At 43.3% G+C, this 21097-nt stretch overlaps 1 protein-coding gene across 2 annotated transcripts in view; it reads right to left on the bottom strand.

Moving 5' to 3' along the window:
* The window catches only part of syn3 (synapsin III), a 99995-nt gene extending 79614 nt beyond the window's left edge, over positions 1 to 20381 (bottom strand). For both annotated transcript variants that reach the window (XM_068586233.1, XM_068586235.1), the window contains exons 1-2: positions 20216 to 20381; positions 4990 to 5505 (exon numbers count right to left, since the gene is read on the bottom strand). In XM_068586233.1, coding sequence (XP_068442334.1) covers positions 4990 to 5453 — 464 coding nt within the window. In that variant the 5' untranslated portion in view covers positions 5454 to 5505; positions 20216 to 20381. The remainder of the gene's footprint in view (positions 1 to 4989; positions 5506 to 20215) is intronic.
* Between the last annotated feature and the right edge of the window lie 716 nt (positions 20382 to 21097).

The raw sequence follows: 21097 nt of genomic DNA, 5'->3' as shown, positions 1-21097 counted from the left end.
GACTCAGAACTAATTAGGACAATTAGCCAATATTTCATTAATAATCTACCTGCAGAAAAATGTCAGGAAGATATGTTCTTCTTTTTTTAGACCATTTATAATAGCCAGACGCTGTATAAACACATATTATCGCTGGACTTCTAAACAATGTTACAAACTTACTAGTAAAAAGTACTACTAACACAACCTGTGTCGAGGAAGGGACCTGTGGACAGGTGCACCCCCACAGCACAGGCCTGCCAGCCCTAATACGTAGTAACACGTGGAAAGATATTGGATATATAGATTATATTGTCTTCCAATACGTTTCGCAAAACAGCTAAATACGTTATTAAAAAAAGAAAGTGGTTGTGGTATACGTTCTCATGTTGCAGTGCAGGTGGGAGGTACAGTAAAGCATAGAGCTTCTTTTCCCTTGTGAGACGTTCCTCCTCAGACAGCACATGAAACCGTCTTCACATGGCCAAGCGGAGGGTCACATGGCACCCCGCTACCGACATGAACAACAACACGCTGCCAGAGAGGAGCCGGAATCAGACGCTCCTCCCATTCAGAACAGAGCGCAGATAGACGGACGGCTTCTTGGGAAAACGTCTTACATGTCAGAGAGAGAGAGAGAGAGAGAGAAAGAGAGAGAGAGAGAGAGAGAGAGAGAGAGAGAGAGAGAGACTATTGTGCATCAGTCATTGCTGGAGGCCAAGCCTGTCAGGACGGAGCAGCGTTCCCCTGGAGACCTCCGGCTCTCTGCAGGAATGCCCAGGAGGAAATTCAAACCCCAAGACGCCGAGCGTCAGAGGGACAGACATCCTTCACTGTGTCTACGAGGCGTCCGCTACGTATTCATACCGTTCGCTGGGTGTTCGTGGAGCTGGTTGTGATGACGGAGCCGAGTACCTGCAGATGCAGCGGCGTCACACAACATACAACACTGAGTGGTATTTGAACAAAACACGTTCTTCTCCCTTTATTATAATGAGTTTGTTAAATTAACTGTGGCTGTGAAGCTGAAATCATAATATATCATAACCTCTACTGAATGCTATTCAAACACAAAGTAAACTGGTAATCGACTCGTCATTTGCTTCAAGTTCGTAGCTGATGCGACGTCGCCCTTTAAGCCCTCACCCTAAACCTAATCCTATTTATTGTTTAAGTTGTATTTAGAGGTTAAACATGAGGATTGCATATTATTGCAGTCTTGATTATTATGTTTAATTTGATACCCAACATGTTATTCTTTTAGGTTTTTGGGATTTACACCATGTTTTTTTCTCGATTCGTACCATGTGACCCGATATAAAAGCCTATTTTTGGGGACCCTTCTTGTATTCAGCCAGACGTATCAGAGAAATAAAGAGTTTTTTGAAGATTAAATATTGTAAACATGATTCAGTAGAAACCCAAAGTATGAACCTGGGAATGAGCGTGATGTCCACATTGAAGGGGATTGTTCTACTCGACTATACAATCAGTGCATCATGTTCAGCCGTGTTTCTGGATACAACCTTCACACCTCAAGGTTTCTGTCTAGTTTGTTTGTTAGTTTGACTGGTAACGTTACCGGAGTGACGCTGGGCTCTTCCCGTCACACGCCGCACGCCATTTATCAGATTGTTCCACACGGCAGCTCCATTGTTGAAGGATCGAGGAAACCAAGTGATACCAAAGTCATGATACTACTTTCCCGCTCTTTAATTCGCTCTGAGAAGTGACTGATATGTGAGCCGTGATCGCATCTGGCAAGGAAACACACTGATCATCCATTTTAAACAACAGGAACCTACATAATATCTATTATATCTATATTTTTCCAATACATTTTGGACTTTGGAAATGCATAGATCACACGTTTCGGCGACAACCTACGCAGCCAACACTGGAATCTGATTCTTCAAGCGGTCGAGCCTATAATGAGTGCATGACCTGTAGTTTCATCCTGCTATGGACGGACTCCTCCCTCGCTACTGTTAACCGGCCCCCAGCTGGTTGGGGCTGCTGGCGATAACACAGCGGAGAGCATCGCTGACCCCCAGCTGCTTCTCTGCAACCAAAGACACGGCGTGGGGAAACAGTTTACTTTTCTAGGTTACTGGTGATTACTGGTGATCCCCGAAGGAAGAGACAACTTCATCCCAGACTCGCTTAAGGTGGACTGACCATTAAGGTGGAGCAGCTACTCTCGTTCATTTTTGTTTTGACACAAATACATTCACATACTGTTCAAACAGTGAAATGTCAGAAAGATGTGAAGTTACACAATGGATTCTACCAAAGTCAACAATGGAAGTGTAAGTACCATTATATCTAAAACATGTGTGTGGCATCACCTGTTCAGAGATAGAACTCATGAGACAAAGCACGCTTTTTGACACAAAAAGCTGTATTTGGGTTGAACCATCACAGCCTCCATGAGCTTGTTGTCACACTGAAGTACAATAAGTAACTACCATTGTCTTCAGAAAACTGGCCTCCTTCACCTCATGCAGTGTTGCATCACCTCGCTACCTGCCCCACTTTCAGCCCCCCACATCGTCCCAGTAGGTCCTCATGGTTTAAAATCATCTGGTCTTTAGAAAAGCAATGGGAAACCTCTAATTGGATACCGGGTGTCAACTCTCAAGGTCAATGCATGACGATAAGAATCATTTGAGTGTGAAGTGGAGTGTGTGAGTCTGTGTGCAGCAGGGCACGCTGCTTCAACTGGGAAGAGCTGCTGTTCATTACATGCACCGATTGTTTCAGCTGCAGAGGAAGAGCGTGATAACCTCTGAGGCTATCACACGTCGCCATCTGCTGGCCGAAGCCCTTCACTTCTACACAGAAGCGTCAAAGCAACTGACGAGCGTTTCTGTCAAGCTGAACATTTAACGACAGCGCCACTTGGTGGACAGAACAGAGTATATATATATATATATATATATATATATATATATATATATATATATATATATATATATATATATATATATATAATTATTTATTATTGATACTGATATTAAAATCTATATTGTGTGGATTCATGTTTCATTTCCATCTGAGACATATGGAGACATATGGAGGGGTTAATCAAGACATAGAGGTGAGAGTAGTTTGCTTTATAGGAACAACCAGCAATACAATGCAACAACTTCAACTGCTTGGACAAATGAAGTTCAGAAGTGTTCAGCTTTCTGTGGCGCCACAAAGTCTGAACAAACGAAGCTCGATCATCAGCAGCATTCTCTCGTCATCTCGGCTGCATCTTGAGAATTTACATTTTGAACAGAAAGCCAGAGATTCATACTAGGAAAGTGGAAGGGGGAGGTCTAATGATAGACACTATCCAGTTGCATTTTGGGAAATGTAAGATCAAGCCTTTTCTGAGCTTGATCCATAGTAGCTGACTGCTTCTAGCAAACTGAACTATCCCAAATCCACCACGCTGTATATCAACCAATAAGGAAAAATACAAATACATGAATGTTCAATAAAGAAAAAACAACTCCAATCACATATTATGCAAAAGCCTCAGTCGATGTCACAACCTGAAATAATGCAATCTAATACTTTAGCCTTAGAAATGACGAACAAATGTTACAAAAAAAGTCAACATGAAACACTTAGGATGTATTTCAGGGCGGCTGCAGTGCATTGCATGATATAAAACAGTGTTGCTGGGTCAACCCACCCTGTATGAGTCATTCACAAAAACGACAAATCTCAAAGCCCCTGTTATTCTCTCTTTATAGAAGTAGCTGTTAAGGTGAAAAAACATTCTGCTCTCTCAAGAGTGAAGATAATCCCTCAGAGTCTGAACGAGCCTGGGTGATCATCTGTGGACTCATTTCAGAAACACGCCATGTGAGGAGAGCGGTACCCCTTTTGGGATTTCAGCCAGCGGGATTAAAGAAAAAAAAGAGGCCGCGTGCCTTTGCAGAATATTGAGAGCGGTCCTGTCAGCGGGGCGCTTTCACTCAGTGATCATTTTTAGACCCCGGCGTGATCCCCCAGCAGAGCCTCAGATACAGATGCTTCACATAATGATCTCGGCTAATTGTGCAGATAAATTCAAAGGGCTGGAAATAACGAATACACAGCGTCACCCAAGTTTATTTACCAGCAAACGTCAGCCGACAGAATAACAATCCATGAAATGGAAGAGTGGTTTATTGATCCTGTAGTACGAACATGACAGACTATGCTGCTGCACGTCTTGACTGCGGCTCTGGAAATCAATTCCTGTGTGCAGCAAAAGATGTCCGACATCGGCCTCTAACGTGCATGTATGTGTTGTTGCTGAAAGATAAACCTATTTCTTCCCATTAAAATATCATTTCACTTCTCTCAGAGGAAAGCACCTCCCTCCTGTTGCCTTGACAGCCATGACATAAGCCAACAAAAGCCAAGGATGTGCGAGTCCATCATAAACAATAAGATGTCTCACTTCTTGCTGTGGAAATTAAACATTTCAGCGTTCAGCCACAATATGTCCTCATAATATGAAGATATATTGTGGAGATGAAGTTTATATCTTACAGGTGATGATGACTAACAAGCTTACTGACAATAAGTTGCCTTCGACAATAGTTTGAGATTTTGGAAAATGTTCTTACTTGCTTTCTTTCAAATGACTTATAATAATGATAATAATAACAGTAATGATCAACACATTGATGCTGCATGAAATAAAGGTTGAGTTAGAGGAAGCCTCGGGACACAAGATGCCACTTGATCAGTTTAAACATACTAACCTTTTGAAAACAAAGGTCGAGCTGCCATCTTCTATTTTTCAGATACTACTTTGCTTCATGTGGCAAAGAGAACATACATTACTTCCAATTTAGTAAATATAGCGATATAAAACTGAAATATAGGGTTCAGTTTATTATCTGTTAACTAGGAACTTGTTTGAGAAAAACTAAACAAGTAATTTTTACACAAAAAATATTTCTCTCCTAGACACACACACACACACACACACACACACAGGCAACGGAAACGTCCACTTACCAGTCTGTGTGCTGGTCATCGATGACCAGCAGGATCTTGGGCTTGCGTATGACAGGTTTCGGTGGCTGACTGCTTCCTTCAGCCGCGGTTGCCAATGACTTGGCGTGAGCAGCGGCAGCGACGTTCTGGGCCATCTGGGCACTCTTCACCACGCTGGAGAAGGAGCTGAGGAAGCCCCCCGCGCCCGAAGCCGAGCCCGTGCCGAAGCCGGAGCCGGAGCTCGGGGCCGGGGCCGGGGCCGGGGCCGGAGCCGGAGCCGGGGCCGAGGCCGGGGCAGGGGCCGGGTTGGAGGCCGGCGGCGGCATGCTCGGGGGCTGCCGCCTCTCAGTGGCCGGCGAGGCGGGGGAGGAGGTGGAGGAAGTGGATGAGCCTGGAGGGGTCGGCCTCTGCAGATCCATCATGTAGCCGTTGGGGAGGTTGGCCACAAAGCTGCTGTCTGACAGGCGCCGGCGGAGGTAGTTCATGGTGATGGGCTGGTGCGTCCGTCAGGCCAGAGGAAGTTAGGGGAAGAAAGTCCTGCGCGGGGGACAAAGGATCTGTTCACACTCAGTTCTGTAACGCTGTTCACATCTGATTATTTGTAACATCTTGTTTTAATAAAGCTAAACTTTAAAACGTAAAGCGTCACTGTTTTTGTCCGATACACATTGGTCATCATTTTGTAAGCCATTATGTAACTAAGTATAAACAGGAGTTACGGTGCAGATAAACACTTTTTAAATCCATACCCTCACACACACACACACACACACACACACACACACACACACACACACACACACACACACACACACACACACACACACACACACACACTTTACGCCCCTGTCCTGCATTATGAAAGCGAGTAGAGTAGATTAGACGCTCGCAGTAAGCCCTACTACCGTATGAAAATGGCCTCGGTGAGGTTCAAGTGCAATCCACATATTTCCATATTACGTATGTTTTGTGTGCACTCGAGCGTCAGAGGGAAGGGGTGACGGCGCTCAGAGCAGCTGGTGAGAAGAAATTAGCGGTGAATTGAAAGTACAGTGTCATACACACACGTTTTTGCACCCGCCCCCCTCAGTTTGACAAGCTACAGTCCTCGTGGTTGTCACTAAGGATTAGAGTTTGTCACACACATACAAATAGTCCAGATGTAAATAGCTAAACATGTGACACTTTTCTGCTTTCTGAAATTTCACAGTTATTAGCAAGCGTCCGACCTGAGGTCTAGAGTCAGACCTGGGAAACAAATGTTAAGTAAATGCCAAACAAAAGCTGTTCTATTGGAAAGGTGTACGAAGATGCAGCTACGAAGCTGCTCATCCTGATTTGCATAATTACACACACAGGGTGGGACAGAAACCGCAGGCCAATAATTCAGCGATGCAGTGGCGATGATGCAAAGTTGGAGCAGTGATTCACAGCTCGTGTCTTCGTAAAGCAGATAGAGCCCGATGGGAGAAAGACAACAGTTATGTAACGCAGCGTGGCGGAGAAGACACATTCAAACAGATTAGCTATCAAACAGCGAGGAAGCCAGCATGCCAGCAGAGAAGAAAATACACCCTGAAACCTGATTAAAACTAGGGCGCTCTCATTGTGCGGCGGTCGTGGATGAGATGAAAGTGCATTTCTTATTGAGGTGTGACGTCTCAGACAGATGCACCCAGTGTTTGCAGCGGCGTGCTTTGTGGTTAAAGGGGGAGGGGCTAACAGGAGGCCCAGGATGTGAGGCAAACGTTTCATCTTGACATGTTAATGTGGTCAAACGATCACTGTCAGGAAGTCGTCGCGCAGATCGAAAGTTGAAGCTTCTGCAGGAATATCCGCTGATCATTGCTGTTGCAGCAGAGATGTAAAAATGTAGTTATTTTTTTTGGCCCAATACTGCACTGATTCCTAAAGGACGGAAAGTCTATTTTAACTGAATAAACTTTAAGACTGAATTAGTTTCAGCTATGTGTTCCTCATTATCCGGCAACACTAACTGGAAACATTAAAGTTGTGGGGCATGAAACCAAAACAATGAGCTGCAACATGCCGCAGAGAGCTAAAGGAACTAAAGCTAAGGTTTTAAAACCTACAAATGAGCCTTGAAGAATCACATCAAGTTAACTCTTTAACTTCAAATTGCTTATCCAAAAACATTGACAATTAACTATTTTTATCTGTAGTTCAATAAAGGGCTCGGCCATATGGCCAAAATGGTCTTTCACAATAAAGGTAATTTCACATCTTAATACAAATAATAGTATACATAAGTAGAAGGAGAAGGAGGAGAGCAGTGGTTCTCAACCTGTTTTCAGTGATGTATTTTTTGGTTTGAAAAAAAGATGCAATACACAGCACAGTGTCATCAGTGTCTGATGTATTATAGAATATATTAAATTATGTTTCTGAACTTACTTATACACTAATATTTGAATATGTATTCACATGTTAAAGGATTTTTTGAATGGATGCTAATTTAAAAAAAAATAATTTAAATCTGAAAAGTGCCTTGCCATACACCAGGGGTACATGTACCCCCATTTGAGAACCAATGGAGTAGAGTAGTAGAGTATATAAGTAGAGGATATGTACTGAGGAGATTATTTTGTGGGAAATTCATTTGATTTTTCTTGATTTGTTATCAACTGTATATCATGATTTGTCGATATATGATTTCCTCACAATACAATTCCATTGAACGACAATACATTATCAAGGTACTATCATCCCAAGATTAAAACCCATTTGATGCTCTCTGAGTATGTTACCATTGATCGAGCACGTTATTGGTATTGACCGACTATGTAACCAATGATGTGTTATTCAATGTTAATTCATTGTTGCTCTGGAATTTAAAAGGGTATGTTTACAATAATAAAAGAGTTTATAATTAGACTAATCCTTTAATACTTGAGTTTGGGGATTCAGTGTTTTTTCCTCAGGGAATTTCAGCGGAGAAGATGCTTGTTGTCATGAGGAGTAAGACCAAAATGGGAGAGTAAATGTCCTCCAGCAGCCGAGCTAAACGGCCTGCCGCGTCCTGGAGAGAAGGGGCTTCCCCCCTGGGGATCACGCATATGTGTCAACCACCACGTGGCTCTCACAGAGTCAAATTATAGAAAATTGCTACAAAACAGACAGAATGAAGACAAGTAACAAGCAGTGGGCAATTACAGTCACGGGGACGCTGATTGCCAGCTCGGCCCTCCTTGTAACAACTTGATCTTGTCGGACAGAAAAGGAGCCGTCTGCTGAAAATCACTATCTTTACACCGCTGGCACATTCCCCGCCTGGCTTTCTCTCTCTGCCTGAGGACAAGTGACGCTCTTAAATCAAGTTATGCGTTTCCTCTTAGTCCTCTTTCCAGTCTGTCCACACTTGGAGGAAACCCTCTGCTCCGTTACGGGGCCGACCTGCCGGCAAACATCCAGTGACATGAGCTTGTTCACACACAGGCTGACAAACAGAAAAACAGGGCGAAAAACAAGCACCGGGGTTTATATTTAACTAGAAAATTTCACAAGAAATGTTGAAAGTGTGGCTTTCAAAACGTCACAATAGATAGCTTTTGTTTATTACGCTGTCTCTCCTCAAAAAGACTTGTTGAGGAGTTGGTTTGTGCGTTAAACTGATTGGCTCATATAAAGCACCCGTGTGCTCTCGTCTTCATGGTGACCGAGGACTGAATGAGAGCCAGCAGACTGATTAGAGGCAGACTGGACTGTGGATTTAAGGAAATAAACCTATCAAACTATTGAATTTGATTAAAAAAAACTACATGAATCATGCGAGAGATAAGACTTTTGTGAACATTTATGTGTCCTTAAATGTTTGTGATATGCTTGTTAAGTTTGGGGGAAAACCGGATTGCCCGGAGTAAAAACCCTACAAACAGGTGGAGAAAAAACAGAAATTGTATCACAACCAGGGATAAGCAAATGGTGAGAAAGAAAATCAGGACATCATTTTGTTTCACCATTCCTTCGCATCCTTCAATTGTGTTACAACCTGTTATTTTTGTTTCATCATTCTATTGCGGCCTTTGGGTTGAGAGTGAGGGGTACAGGTGAGGGAGTGGAAGAGTGGATCTGAGGAGGGGGGAGGACGAGGCGGAGGAGAAGGTAGTCTGAGAGAGTGAGAGGGTGTTTTTTAGGAAGAACAATGAGTCGCTTTACTTGACTCACTCAACTCAACTCACTCGACTAACTCGACTCACTCAACTCGCCTAACTTGACTAGCCGTTTATTATAAGAATGTATGAGTGGATCTATGGAGGGGGGAAGAGGAGGCGGGGGAGGGAGTTTGAGGGAGTGAGAGAGTGTTTGTTAGGAAGGAGAATGAGTCGCCTAACTCGACTCACTCGACTCGCCTAACTCGACTCACTCGACTCGCCGATTATTATAAGAATAGATGAGTGGATCCATGGAGGGGCAGGAGGAGGCGCGGGAGGGGGAGGGAGTCTGAGAGAGTGAGAGAGTGTTTGCTAGGAAGGAGAATGAGTCGCCTAACTCGACTCACTCGACTCGCCTAACTCGACTCACTCGACTCGCCGATTATTATAAGAATGTATGAGTGGATCTATGGAGGGGGAAGGAGGAGGCGGGGAGGGAGTCTGAGAGAGTGAGAGGGTGTTTGTTAGGAAGGAGAATGAGTCGCCTAACTCGACTCACTCGACTCACTCGACTCGCCTAACTTGACTCGCCGATTATTATAAGAATGTATGAGTGGATCTATGGAGGGGGGAGGAGGAGGCGGGGGAGGGAGTCTGATAGAGTGAGAGGGTGTTTGTTAGGAAGGAGAATGAGTCGCCTAACTCGACTCACTCGACTCGCCTAACTTGACTCACTCGACTCGCCTAACTTGACTCGCCGATTATTATAAGAATGTGTGAGTGGATCTATGGGGGGGGGGGGCAGGCAGGGGAGGGAGTCTGAGAGAGTGATAGGGTGTTTGTTAGGAAGGAGAATGAGTCGCCTAACTCGACTCACTCGACTAGCCTAACTTGACTCAATCAACTCGCCTAACTTGACTCGCCGATTATTATAAGAATGTGTGAGTGGATCTATGGGGTGGGGGGAGGCAGGGGAGGGAGTCTGAGAGAGTGAGAGGGTGTTTGTTAGGAAGGAGAATGAGTCGCCTAACTCGACTCACTCGACTCGCCTAACTTGACTCACTCAACTCGCCTAACTTGACTCGCCTAACTTGACTCGCCGATTATTATAAGAATGTATGAGTGGATCGATGGAGGGGGGAGGAGGAGGCGGGGGAGGGAGTCTGGGAGAGTGAGAGGGTGTTTGTTTGGAAGGAGAATGAGTCGCCTAACTCGACTCACTCGACTCGCCTAACTTGACTCACTCAACTCGCCTAACTTGACTCGCCGATTATTATAAGAATGTGTGAGTGGATCTACGGAGGGGGGGAGGAGGCAGGGGAGGGAGTCTGAGAGAGTGAGAGGGTGTTTGTTAGGAAGGAGAATGAGTCGCCTAACTCGACTCACTCGACTCGCCTAACTTGACTCACTCAACTCGCCTAACTTGACTCGCCTAACTTGACTCGCCTAACTTGACTCGCCGATTATTATAAGAATGTATGAGTGGATCGATGGAGGGGGGAGGAGGAGGCGGGGGAGGGAGTCTGATAGAGTGAGAGGGTGTTTGTTTGGAAGGAGAATGAGTCGCCTAACTCGACTCACTCGACAATTATTATAAAAATGGATGAGTGGATTCCATGGAGGAGGGGTAGGGGGAGGCAGGGGAGGGGCAGGGAGTCTGTCGCGCTGCAACTTTGTTTCCTTTTTCTGTGTTTTCTTTTTGTTCTTTTTGTTCTCCTTCTTCTCTTTTGTCAGCCTCTTTTGCTAGTCCTTTGTAGCATTTTTTGCGTCTTTCTTTATCTGCACCTTTTGCTTGTCAGTTTTTCAGATTGGAGACCTGGAGGTCAGCAATTTCTTGTGTAAGGATCTTGATATGATCTTCCAGTTCATTAACTTTGCTGTCCTTGGCGGCAATCTCACCAGTCATTCGTGCTTCTATTGCCGTTAGTGCGTGGTAGTGTTAAGTGTCTTGCTGAAGGGCACATCGACACGGGCTAGTGGCGCCGGGGATCGAACCGCCGATCCTCTGATTGAAAGACAATCCCCTGCTTACCACTGAGCCACAGTCGGTCTCTATGTTCTTCTCGTCCAGAGCCTTCCTTTCCCTGGATGTAACGGTAAATGAACCTGTACTTCTATAGCGCTTTTCTAGTCCTCCGACCACTCAAAGCGCTTTAACACTACATGACATCATTCACCCATTCACATCCATTCACACACTGATAGATGGAGCCACCATGCAAGGTGCCACATCAGTATAGTCAATCATTGATACACATTCATACTCCGTAGGCGCCGCTACCAGAGCAATTTAGGCTTAAGTGTCTAGCTCAAGGACACATCGACATGGACTAGCGTCGCCGGGGATCGAACCGCCGATCCTCTGATTGAAAGACAATCCCCTGCTTACCACTTAGCCACAGTCGGTCTCTATGTTCTTCCGGTCCAGAGCCTTCCTTTCCCTGGATGTAATGGTAAATGAACCTGTACTTCTATAGCGCTTTTCTAGTCCTCCGACCACTCAAAGCGCTTTAACACTACATGACATCATTCACCCATTCACATCCATTCACACACTGATAGATGGAGCCACCATGCAAGGTGCCACATCAGTATAGTCAATCATTCATACACATTCATACTCCGTGGGCGCCGCTACGGGAGCAATTTAGGGTTAAGTATCTTGCTCAAGGACACATCAACATGGGCTAGTGGCGCCGGGGATCGAACCGCCGATCCTCTGATTGAAAGACAATCCCCTGCTTACCACTTAGCCACAGTCGGTCTCTATGTTCTTCCGGTCCAGAGCCTTCCTTTCCCTGGATGTAATGGTAAATGAACCTGTACTTCTATAGCGCTTTTCTAGTCCTTCGACCACTCAAAGCGCTTTCACACTACATGACATCATTCACCCATTCACACCCATATACACACTGATAGATGGAGCCACCATTCAAGGTGCCACATCAGTATAGTCAATCATTCATACACATTCATACTCCGTGGGCGCCGCTACCAGAGCAATTTAGGGTTAAATGTGTTGCTCAAGGACACATCGACATGGGCTAGTGGCGCCGGGGATCGAACCGCCGATCCTCTGATTGAAAGACAATCCCCTGCTTACCACTGAGCCACAGTCGGTCTCTATGTTCATCTCTTCCAGAGCCTTCCTTTCCCTGGATGTAATGGTAAATGAACCTGTACTTCTATAGCGCTTTTCTAGTCCTCCGACCACTCAAAGCGCTTTAACACTACATGACATCATTCACCCATTCACATCCATATACACACTGATAGATGGAGCCACCATTCAAGGTGCCACATCAGTATAGTCAATCATTGATACACATTGATACTCCGTAGGCGCCGCTACCAGAGCAATTTAGGCTTAAGTGTCTAGCTTAAGGACACATCAACATGGGCTAGCGGCGCCGGGGATCGAACCGCCGATCCTCTGATTGAAAGACAATCCCCTGCTTACCACTGAGCCACATTCGGTCTCTATGTTCTTCCGGTCCAGAGCCTTCCTTTCCCTGGATGTAACGGTAAATGAACCTGTACTTCTATAGCGCTTTTCTAGTCCTCCGACCACTCAAAGCGCTTTAACACTACATGACATCATTCACCCATTCACACACTGATAGATGGAGCCACCATGCAAGGTGCCACATCAGTATAGTCAATCATTCATACACATTCATACTCCGTAGGCGCCGCTACCAGAGCAATTTAGGGTTATGTGTGTTGCTCAAGGACACATCGACATGGGTTAGCGGCGCTGGGGATCGAACCGCCGATCCTCTGATTGAAAGACAATCCCCTGCTTACCACTGTGCCACAGTCGGTCTCTATGTTCTTCTCCTCCAGAGCCTTCCTTTCCCTGGATGTTTTTGTGATGAAATAACTGTGTTCTAGGATCACCTGGTTCACCCTTTTTTTCAAGAATGCCTTCTCCTCATTGAACTTCTTTCTTACTGGGTCTTTTCAGCCTGGCGGGACATGGCACTCCACTGGCCTTTGGTGAATTTGATATCCTTCAGCTTACCCATCACCTCTTGCTTCAGAGCGTTGGTATCGTCCTGCAGTTTCTTCTCAATGACTGTAATAGTCGCCTGTGCTTTCTTTCGAATTGTCCTCCCTGCTTTGAGAGCTGAAAATTATTTTCACAGGCGGACATTCTCTGGTGCTGCATTTTTAAAGTTGAATCGCTGATACCGTACTAGTGGTTAAGTACAGTATTGGTGGTTGAATACTATAATGGCGGTTGAGTATAGTATTGTTGGTTGACTACTAATGCTAGTTGTGTCTTGCTAGAAGAAGGTCGGTTAGATTACATGAAATGTAAAATTAGCATGCAGTACTTTTCCCAAAGGAGTCTATCTTAAGGACAATTTCAAAGGCTTAACTCCTCACAAATCTTCAAAGGCTTAACTCCTCCCTCTTCTGTCAGAAAATAGAATGTGTTTTTGTAACTAAGCAACCAATCTGTTTGTTGAGCAGTTGGTTTGTTAAACAGATTGGCTCATAGCGAGCACCCGTGTGCTGTCGTCATCACGGTGACGAAACCAGAGTGAGTGTCTTAAGACGCATGTGTACCACAAGCACAATATTTCCTGTGTTTCTATCCAACAATGGTGTATGAAGAGTGGAAATTGTGGGACTAAAGACAAAATACGTTTTATTTTTTTAACAGTTTCTGTCGCTCCCTCTCACTCTGTCAGTTGGTGCTCCACTCTAGCCACGAACATTCCGTGCCATACACACCCATTGTAAACTCTGAAATTGTCCGAACATTTTTCCTAAACGTGAACAATAATTACATGAAAACTGTTCTAGCTATCAAAAAATGCCCAATTGGGCAAATACACTCCAGACTTTTGTCAACATTTTAAACTTTAAATTATTTCTCTACGTTCAATTATGGCGAGTCACTATGGGCACAAAGGTGAGTGTCTTTTTTGCTCTCTTCGCGGCGAAACACCATTCAAAGTCAATGGGTCAATTTTGCACCATTTTTCGGGAAAACGGACGGTCGAATCTCTGACCGCATGCAGCTGAAGCCACACTAAATAAGACGTGTTGGTGCTAACTATAAACAAGGTTGGGGTTATGTCACATACACACTGCTATCCACCCAGAGAGAAAGCTATCACTGAAAGCTGATGAGTGGTGCAGTAAGCCCCATATAAAGGAAATATTTGAGGAGTTCTTAAACCTCTCACAGTAAAAAAGGAGTGTGGCTCAGCAGTAATCACAGGCTTCGCTCCGTAATGACGGGGAAAAGCCGGATGATGCCTCACCAGACTCTGGGACCCCTGCTGCTATGCAGCGTGTGTGTTACTTATTCTCCATTTACAAATCTTGGAATTGATGAAGACATAGCTTCAGGGAGATGGCGGTTCCTTCCTGCTGGTCTCAATTATTTATTTTGCATGTGTTTGCGTCCCGATTATCTGCTGAATCTATCACATATTGGGATGGCTCTCCTGTGAATTTACACACCACAGCCTGTTAGAGCTGTCGACACATTTGTTCAGAACAAGCAGTGCTGTCGTTCGCTCTTCTGTTTCTCACCTCCAAATATCCACATTATGCAATAATATGCATTTTCAAATGCAAACCAACCAGATGTTGGTTGCCTTAATGAGAACAATGATGGGGCGTACTCCAGGGTTGCTTTTGAATGAAAGATGTGCTCCTCAATAATTGTACAGCTGGCATAGTAATGTGGACTATGTGAATCTATTTTTGGAAGTGTGGTTAATTGGTGGTGAGAGGCAGAAATGCTCACGGTGGCCACCGCTTGTTGTATTCTAGGTTCATGTTTCGTTGCAGGCAACTTTCATGTAATTTAACAGCCAACACTTACTTGTTAATATAATTTTCTTTCTTTTGAGTTACCTGATGTCACCTCAAAAAAAAAGGCATGCTTTCATATGCTGATGCTAGAGATGAGACGATCGGTCAACTAATGGATCAGTTGATCGACAGAAAATGTATCGACAACTATTCGGAAGTTATTAATTTAATGTTCAAGTACCACACATGTATCCATTCCTGCATCTACAACATGAATATTTATTTGTGTACTTTGATAACGAATGAAATATCGTTGGGTATTGGGATTGTTGGATCCATAAAAATAATCAATTCAAATATATCAAATTAGGGTCTGGGAAATAGCGATGGGCATTTTTCAATGTTCTAATAACAAATCGATAAAATACTGTCAATTAATCTATAAAGAAATGTTACTCACCAATTCTCTCGTCTCACATTGTGTTTGTACAATGTAATACCATTAACTTTAATGTGTTAAGCATTTTATGAAGTGTTCATGAGCGTACATGTTGCCCTAAAATGATAACTGTCATTGCCTTCCACACCGTGCCAGATCATCAGCCGTTGTCTAACACTCGTTAACTCCTCGTGTCACCTGATGTTCAGCAGTCAAACGTTGCTTTTATTATTCATGACAGTGAGCTGGAGGGCTGGCAGTGGGACCGATGTGAGCAGAGGGTCGCTGGGCTCAAGTCAAAGTGAGGAGATGGAAATGAAATAGATTGGCGATAGCAGGGAGACCAAACACTGTGATGGAAGATGGCTTTAACCTGCCCCAAGGCATTCTGGGGGGATTATAAATAACCGTGTGGGACTCGCTGCCAGATGGACGGTAATGACAATTACCACCTGGAGTTTTCCCGTAAAAATTCCTTCAGAGTCAGAGCTGTTGCCATGATTACCGTATGTAGTATGTTTTTTGCTCATCAATGTTGGTCGGTCTGTTCGTATGTCCAACATTTACCTCAACATCTCAAAATCTTTTAAATATTACTTATAGATTTTGTTGATTTTCTATCCTTTCCTCCAGCGCCACCAGCAGGCCAACGTTTCCCCTGCACCAATGCACTGGTCAGTGAAGGGATCTCAAAAGCAAGTTTTTATATAACATTTGCTGTGTACTTTCATATACATCTCAATTGGTCCAACATCTCTACAGAAAACTACATCCACAAAACATCTAAATATAATAAGTACGCAAGAAATCCAATCTTGTTCTCTTTAGACCCTTTTGAATATATTTCCTTGACCTATTTCGTAGGTCCATCCTGCCTCTAGGCTCTGAGAATAATGAAATCATTATTCTTTTGTTTCCGTCCAATGTTTTCGCCTTGGTTGAGTTTATTAGTTATGTTTCAGTTAAAAGGAGACTGTGCGGCTTTCTCCTGTCTTTCCTAATTTGTATTCACTTTTTTACAGCATTTCAGATTACACTTTGTTATCTTTAGTTCATCTTCGACTGATGGTAAGCTTATTTCTCTAAATATGACAATGAGCCAAATGGTTGAAATCTTTCATATACTTGTTCTGTACCATGTCCACACGATGGACATGTCAGTCTGTCGGCCCGTTTGTCCACCACTTCAGTTCAGACCTAAATAATTCAACTGTATACTTTCAGTTCAAGTTCACTCTTCAATCGATTACCAATAAACGTGGGAGGAAACCTACTGATTTTGGGCATCTAAAATTTTGGGGATCAAAAATTCTGATTTATCTCTCAGGATGAAGGACTTTTTACATAGCGCCTTCATCAAATTGAAATAACTATCCAATGCTTTGGTTTATAACTGAACACTGGCTAAAAATAAAACGATATATGACCCCTTTTAGCCTCAAATTAGCAAATGTTAGCATAGCACACTAAACCATGGTGAACATGGTATACTGCTTAACATCAACATGTTGGCTTTACATTGAGAGAATGTTAGCATGCTGATGTTAGCATTTGATATATGATTTTATCACAATACGATATTGAAAGATAAAGATGGATAAATTATATTGATTTATCGCCTCGCCTGAATTAAACCTGTATGTAAATAGTAATATTCAGTTTCCTCCAAAAGAATCGTTTTGGTGATTTCTCACAATTGTGTGAGGATCATTACGCACTAAAACTAATCACTGAATCACAGCCCAATTAAATTATTTAAGGGTGGGAAGCTATTCATGGCTGATTAACTCACAGCGAACTGCTTAATGGTCAGAAAAGCATGGGACAGATTACAATAAAACTAATAAACCATTGCTGCATCTTTTGCATGCTGTTTTACCACAAATATGACCAGCGAGAAGCATCCACAGAGCGCATATCTTAAACTTCATTAATGGCAGGAATTTAAAGCCACGATAATTAATGCTGCCACCTCTGGTAGCACATCTACAGAGAAGATGGTGTTAAAATTGTTGTGGGAGGTTGTGTGAAGGCCTGCTGCTTATTTTAATCAGCCATAGCAAAACTTGTAAAATGCCAGCTTGTGAAGACAGCGTTAGGCTTAGGCTGTTGATTTCAGTGCTGTGAAAGGCTTTCAGTACACCAGTGCCTCTATTTTTACAGAGTTTACATTTTCAAGTGTAGCCAGACAAGACATAATAAGAAAGTGGGGACATCATTTCGACAAGAACACTTAATCACAGATAGATCCTCTTGTAATTAAAAAAAGAAACTGGAGCTAAACCTTATCTGAGAATCGTGCCGCTTTTTGCACTTGCAGAACTGCCCAGCGGGAATGAGAAAGTCATCCTGTGAAGCTCGTCGATTGCAGTGACAGAGTGTGCTCGGCGCCACAACAGTCTGCGAGAGTGTCTGCAGAAGCAGCAGCGACGAGCTGGTGAGGCGAGGAGCCACAGCCGAGTCACCGCACAGTGACCTCACTGCAGATCCTACATCATATCCACACAAAGACAATGAGGTAGAAGTGACCTCTGACCTTTTTTTTCTCCCTATGCATGCTGGACTAATCCAGAGATGAGAGCGGTTCAATCAAAACAATCTAAAAAAAAAGATGTGGGCGATATAATCAGAGATTTCACTGGAACATATATGTTTAGGATTTTCATAAAATCATACACAAATTGTTGAGATATCGACCAACAAAATATTGCACTTCAAAACAAAGCTACAGCCCTACTTAATACAATGCACCATCCATTTCATTCATATCTAAGACATGACTAACAGACTGCTGATGAATCATTTCCATATAAACAGCACCGGCAGCATATTGATTCACATCTCCATTCACAACAAACCAGCCCCCACATTACTACAACTTGTTTCTACATCAAAGTCTCCTCCCATCACAAACTGGGCACTTCTCTCCACGAGGCCTGGTGCACACGGAGACCGGCCGATAAGGTCACCAGAAAAAAAGGGATCATTAGCGTCCGTAACCTGCCTTTCATGCTGAGGGCATGCGTTTGGAGCCAAAATAGATAACTCGTTATGAAGGAAAGACTTGTGCCTATTTCCTGATTGTCGGATTAATATTTCACTGTGTTTGTTTTTCAGCGCGGCGTCATTGTCATCAGCGCTAAAGGCCAATCTGCTCTGTAACACAGCATCTGCTAATGAACACAGCAATGAAGCTACAGTAAATCAAAGTTTTTCCTCTGCGATAGATTGACATTATTATTATTATTATGGAGACAAACACTGGGTGTGGTTTGATCTGAGTTGATTGACAGCAGCCAAGCAACAAAAGCAAATAACCCTGCAAACATGATTAGATTCTGAGTAAAAAATGACTACATTTTAATTGGTGAACAGAAATGTGTGGCATCCTCTCACTGAGCCTGCCCCAATTAAATCTAGTTGGAAGAGATCAGAGAAGAATAAACATGACTCAGCAGCTCAGCAGATTTGATTCACAAAAACTGGAGGAACTGGACTAACTTGTGTGTTCATGTCGGACCCCATCACTCACTGATAGGTAAAAGCATAGCTTTGAAGGGTCTTTGGGTGGCATTTGTGCTCACTTCTCGTAAAATATGGTGGTTAAAGAGCGTTTTTTTCTTTTTAATCAAGGTTAAAGGACATGTGTCTATGAAATATACAATATATTTATATCCCTATATGTATATTAATATCCCTCATGGCATGTTATTGTCTTTAATATAATTGCTTTTCCCGCCTTCAATTTACAGGTTTTGCTCCCTCTCTGCGCTAACGTTAGCATCTGTTTTTGCTTATTTATTTAACTTTAAAAAAAACTCCAAGTATGCTCCATTTTCTGCTTCAACCTTCACAACATGTTAGTGGACATGGGAGAGCACTTAGCGAAACGAAAAAACTAAAACAGATAGCTATTTTTCCCACGTGTTGGTGAATAACAGAAGCTGTTAGGGTTAGCAAAAAGTACTGTTAGAGGGGCTTGTCCTCAGAAAGCTAATAAAACTATGTTACACTATTGTCACTGTGGTCAGCAGCCAGCAAATTAACTTCATGGAGCATTTCATGTCAGAAACGTCACTAAAGAAGCAGACCTTGCACCATAGAGTTAGTTACAGAAACAAAGGAGTAATTGTTGGATCCATGTGTTAATAAGCAACCATTGCTAACAGGTTGAACTTGTCAAATTAAAGGGGTGACAATGACAATATGTTTCAATGTGTGACGCTACATTGTGACCAAAGTGGGCATAGACTTTATTTAATATTGATACAATATTCAACATTGGTCGGTCACTTTGGTGATGTCAAATCTGTAAAATGTGGGTGAAGTCTGGCCATGTTGTGGCAGGTAAAGTGGCCAAACAGGTCTGAGAGAAACATATCAGCTAAAGTAGCGCTACGGTGGGCTTCACTCCATCGGATCCACGCCTCCACGCGGGATGTTCAGTGTCTATCATTGTGATGAAGACTGACCACTGCGAGAAATGCCAGAAAACTGACTTTATAATCCCCCCCGTCTCTCTTTCTCCTTTGCAATCCACGGTCACAGTCATGAAATGGATACCCCGTCCCCCCCAGTGAGCCGCTCACCGGGGGAGGGACCGGGCTGCAGGCTGCAGAGACATGGCTGAGGGAATCCCTGCACAGACCTACTATGTAGTACATCCCCGAGCTGTCACACCACTCAAACCGGCCTGACTCGGCAAAACACTGCGCTCACGGGTCCCCCATTTTATCCGAGGAATAATAGGCTCATGAAAGAAAAGAAGAAGAAAAAGATGAGCTTCGTTGTGTAAAGCAGCTAATTTCTCCCATAAGCGCAGCCTGCAGCGCGAGACACACACGTACACACCGGCCAACAAATGTTGGAAATAAAACGTATGAAGGCGGTTCGGAACATATGCGCAAAATATATTTACCTGAGCGGTTGTCTGTGATGAGCAAGTATCGGATGATGACCCTTCCTCTGCTTCTTCTTCTTCTTTTTCTTCTGCTTCTGCTTCTTCTTCTTCTTCTTCTTCTGATGATGATGCTGCTGCTGCTTCTTCTTCTGCGCTCAGGTCCACGGTCCTCCTCAGCCTCCCAGCCAATTCCCCCCTCTTTCTCTCTCTCTCTCTCCCTCTCTCTCTCTCTCTCTCTCTCTATCTCTCCACAATGCATGCCGGGAACGTGAGGGGTGTAGTCTGTAGTGCCTTCATTACTGCAGTCGGTCCATGAAGCTCAGCATCTATCAGTAAAGGGGTATCACATATGAAGGAGGCAAATAATTCACAGATAACATAACAAATTACACAAATACTATGGTATTTAATTACATTTAATTCAATACACATATTGTGTTGTCTTATTTCCCAAAGCCCTCTGAAATGTATCATACACTTGTGAAATATATATTTAAATCATTTGCAATTAAATAAATAAAAGATTGTAGTTTTTGTATTATATACAGTGTTATTTTTCTCATTTGGACCGCCATGGCACTAAAGTGGTGGTCAGCGAAGCAGCTGATGAACCCACTGTAAACATCTAACAGCTCAAGTTAGCAACTTGCTAATGAACAAAATGGAGCATTTGACAGCTAAAGAACTAGTTATATTTTTTTGAAGGACTTAATGAAGACCGTGATAAGTATTTAGAGAGTAAACAGGCTGTTGGACAATAGTCAGGTGGACAAAAAACACTCCAGATTATTGATAATGTTGCTCTTACTTTGCAAAATATGTTTATAACCACTCTTTGCTAATGTATTAGCCATATTGACATTGTATGTCTGTGTCAAAGTGGACAAAACACTCACTGCT

This window comes from Clinocottus analis, unplaced genomic scaffold (assembly GCF_023055335.1).
Source record: "Clinocottus analis isolate CAN_PGR_092001 unplaced genomic scaffold, fCliAna1.0.p SCAF_20, whole genome shotgun sequence".
NCBI lineage: Eukaryota > Metazoa > Chordata > Actinopteri > Perciformes > Cottidae > Clinocottus > Clinocottus analis.
The sequence above is the reverse complement of the archived record's forward strand: the minus strand, read 5'-3'. Positions and strand labels throughout refer to the sequence as shown.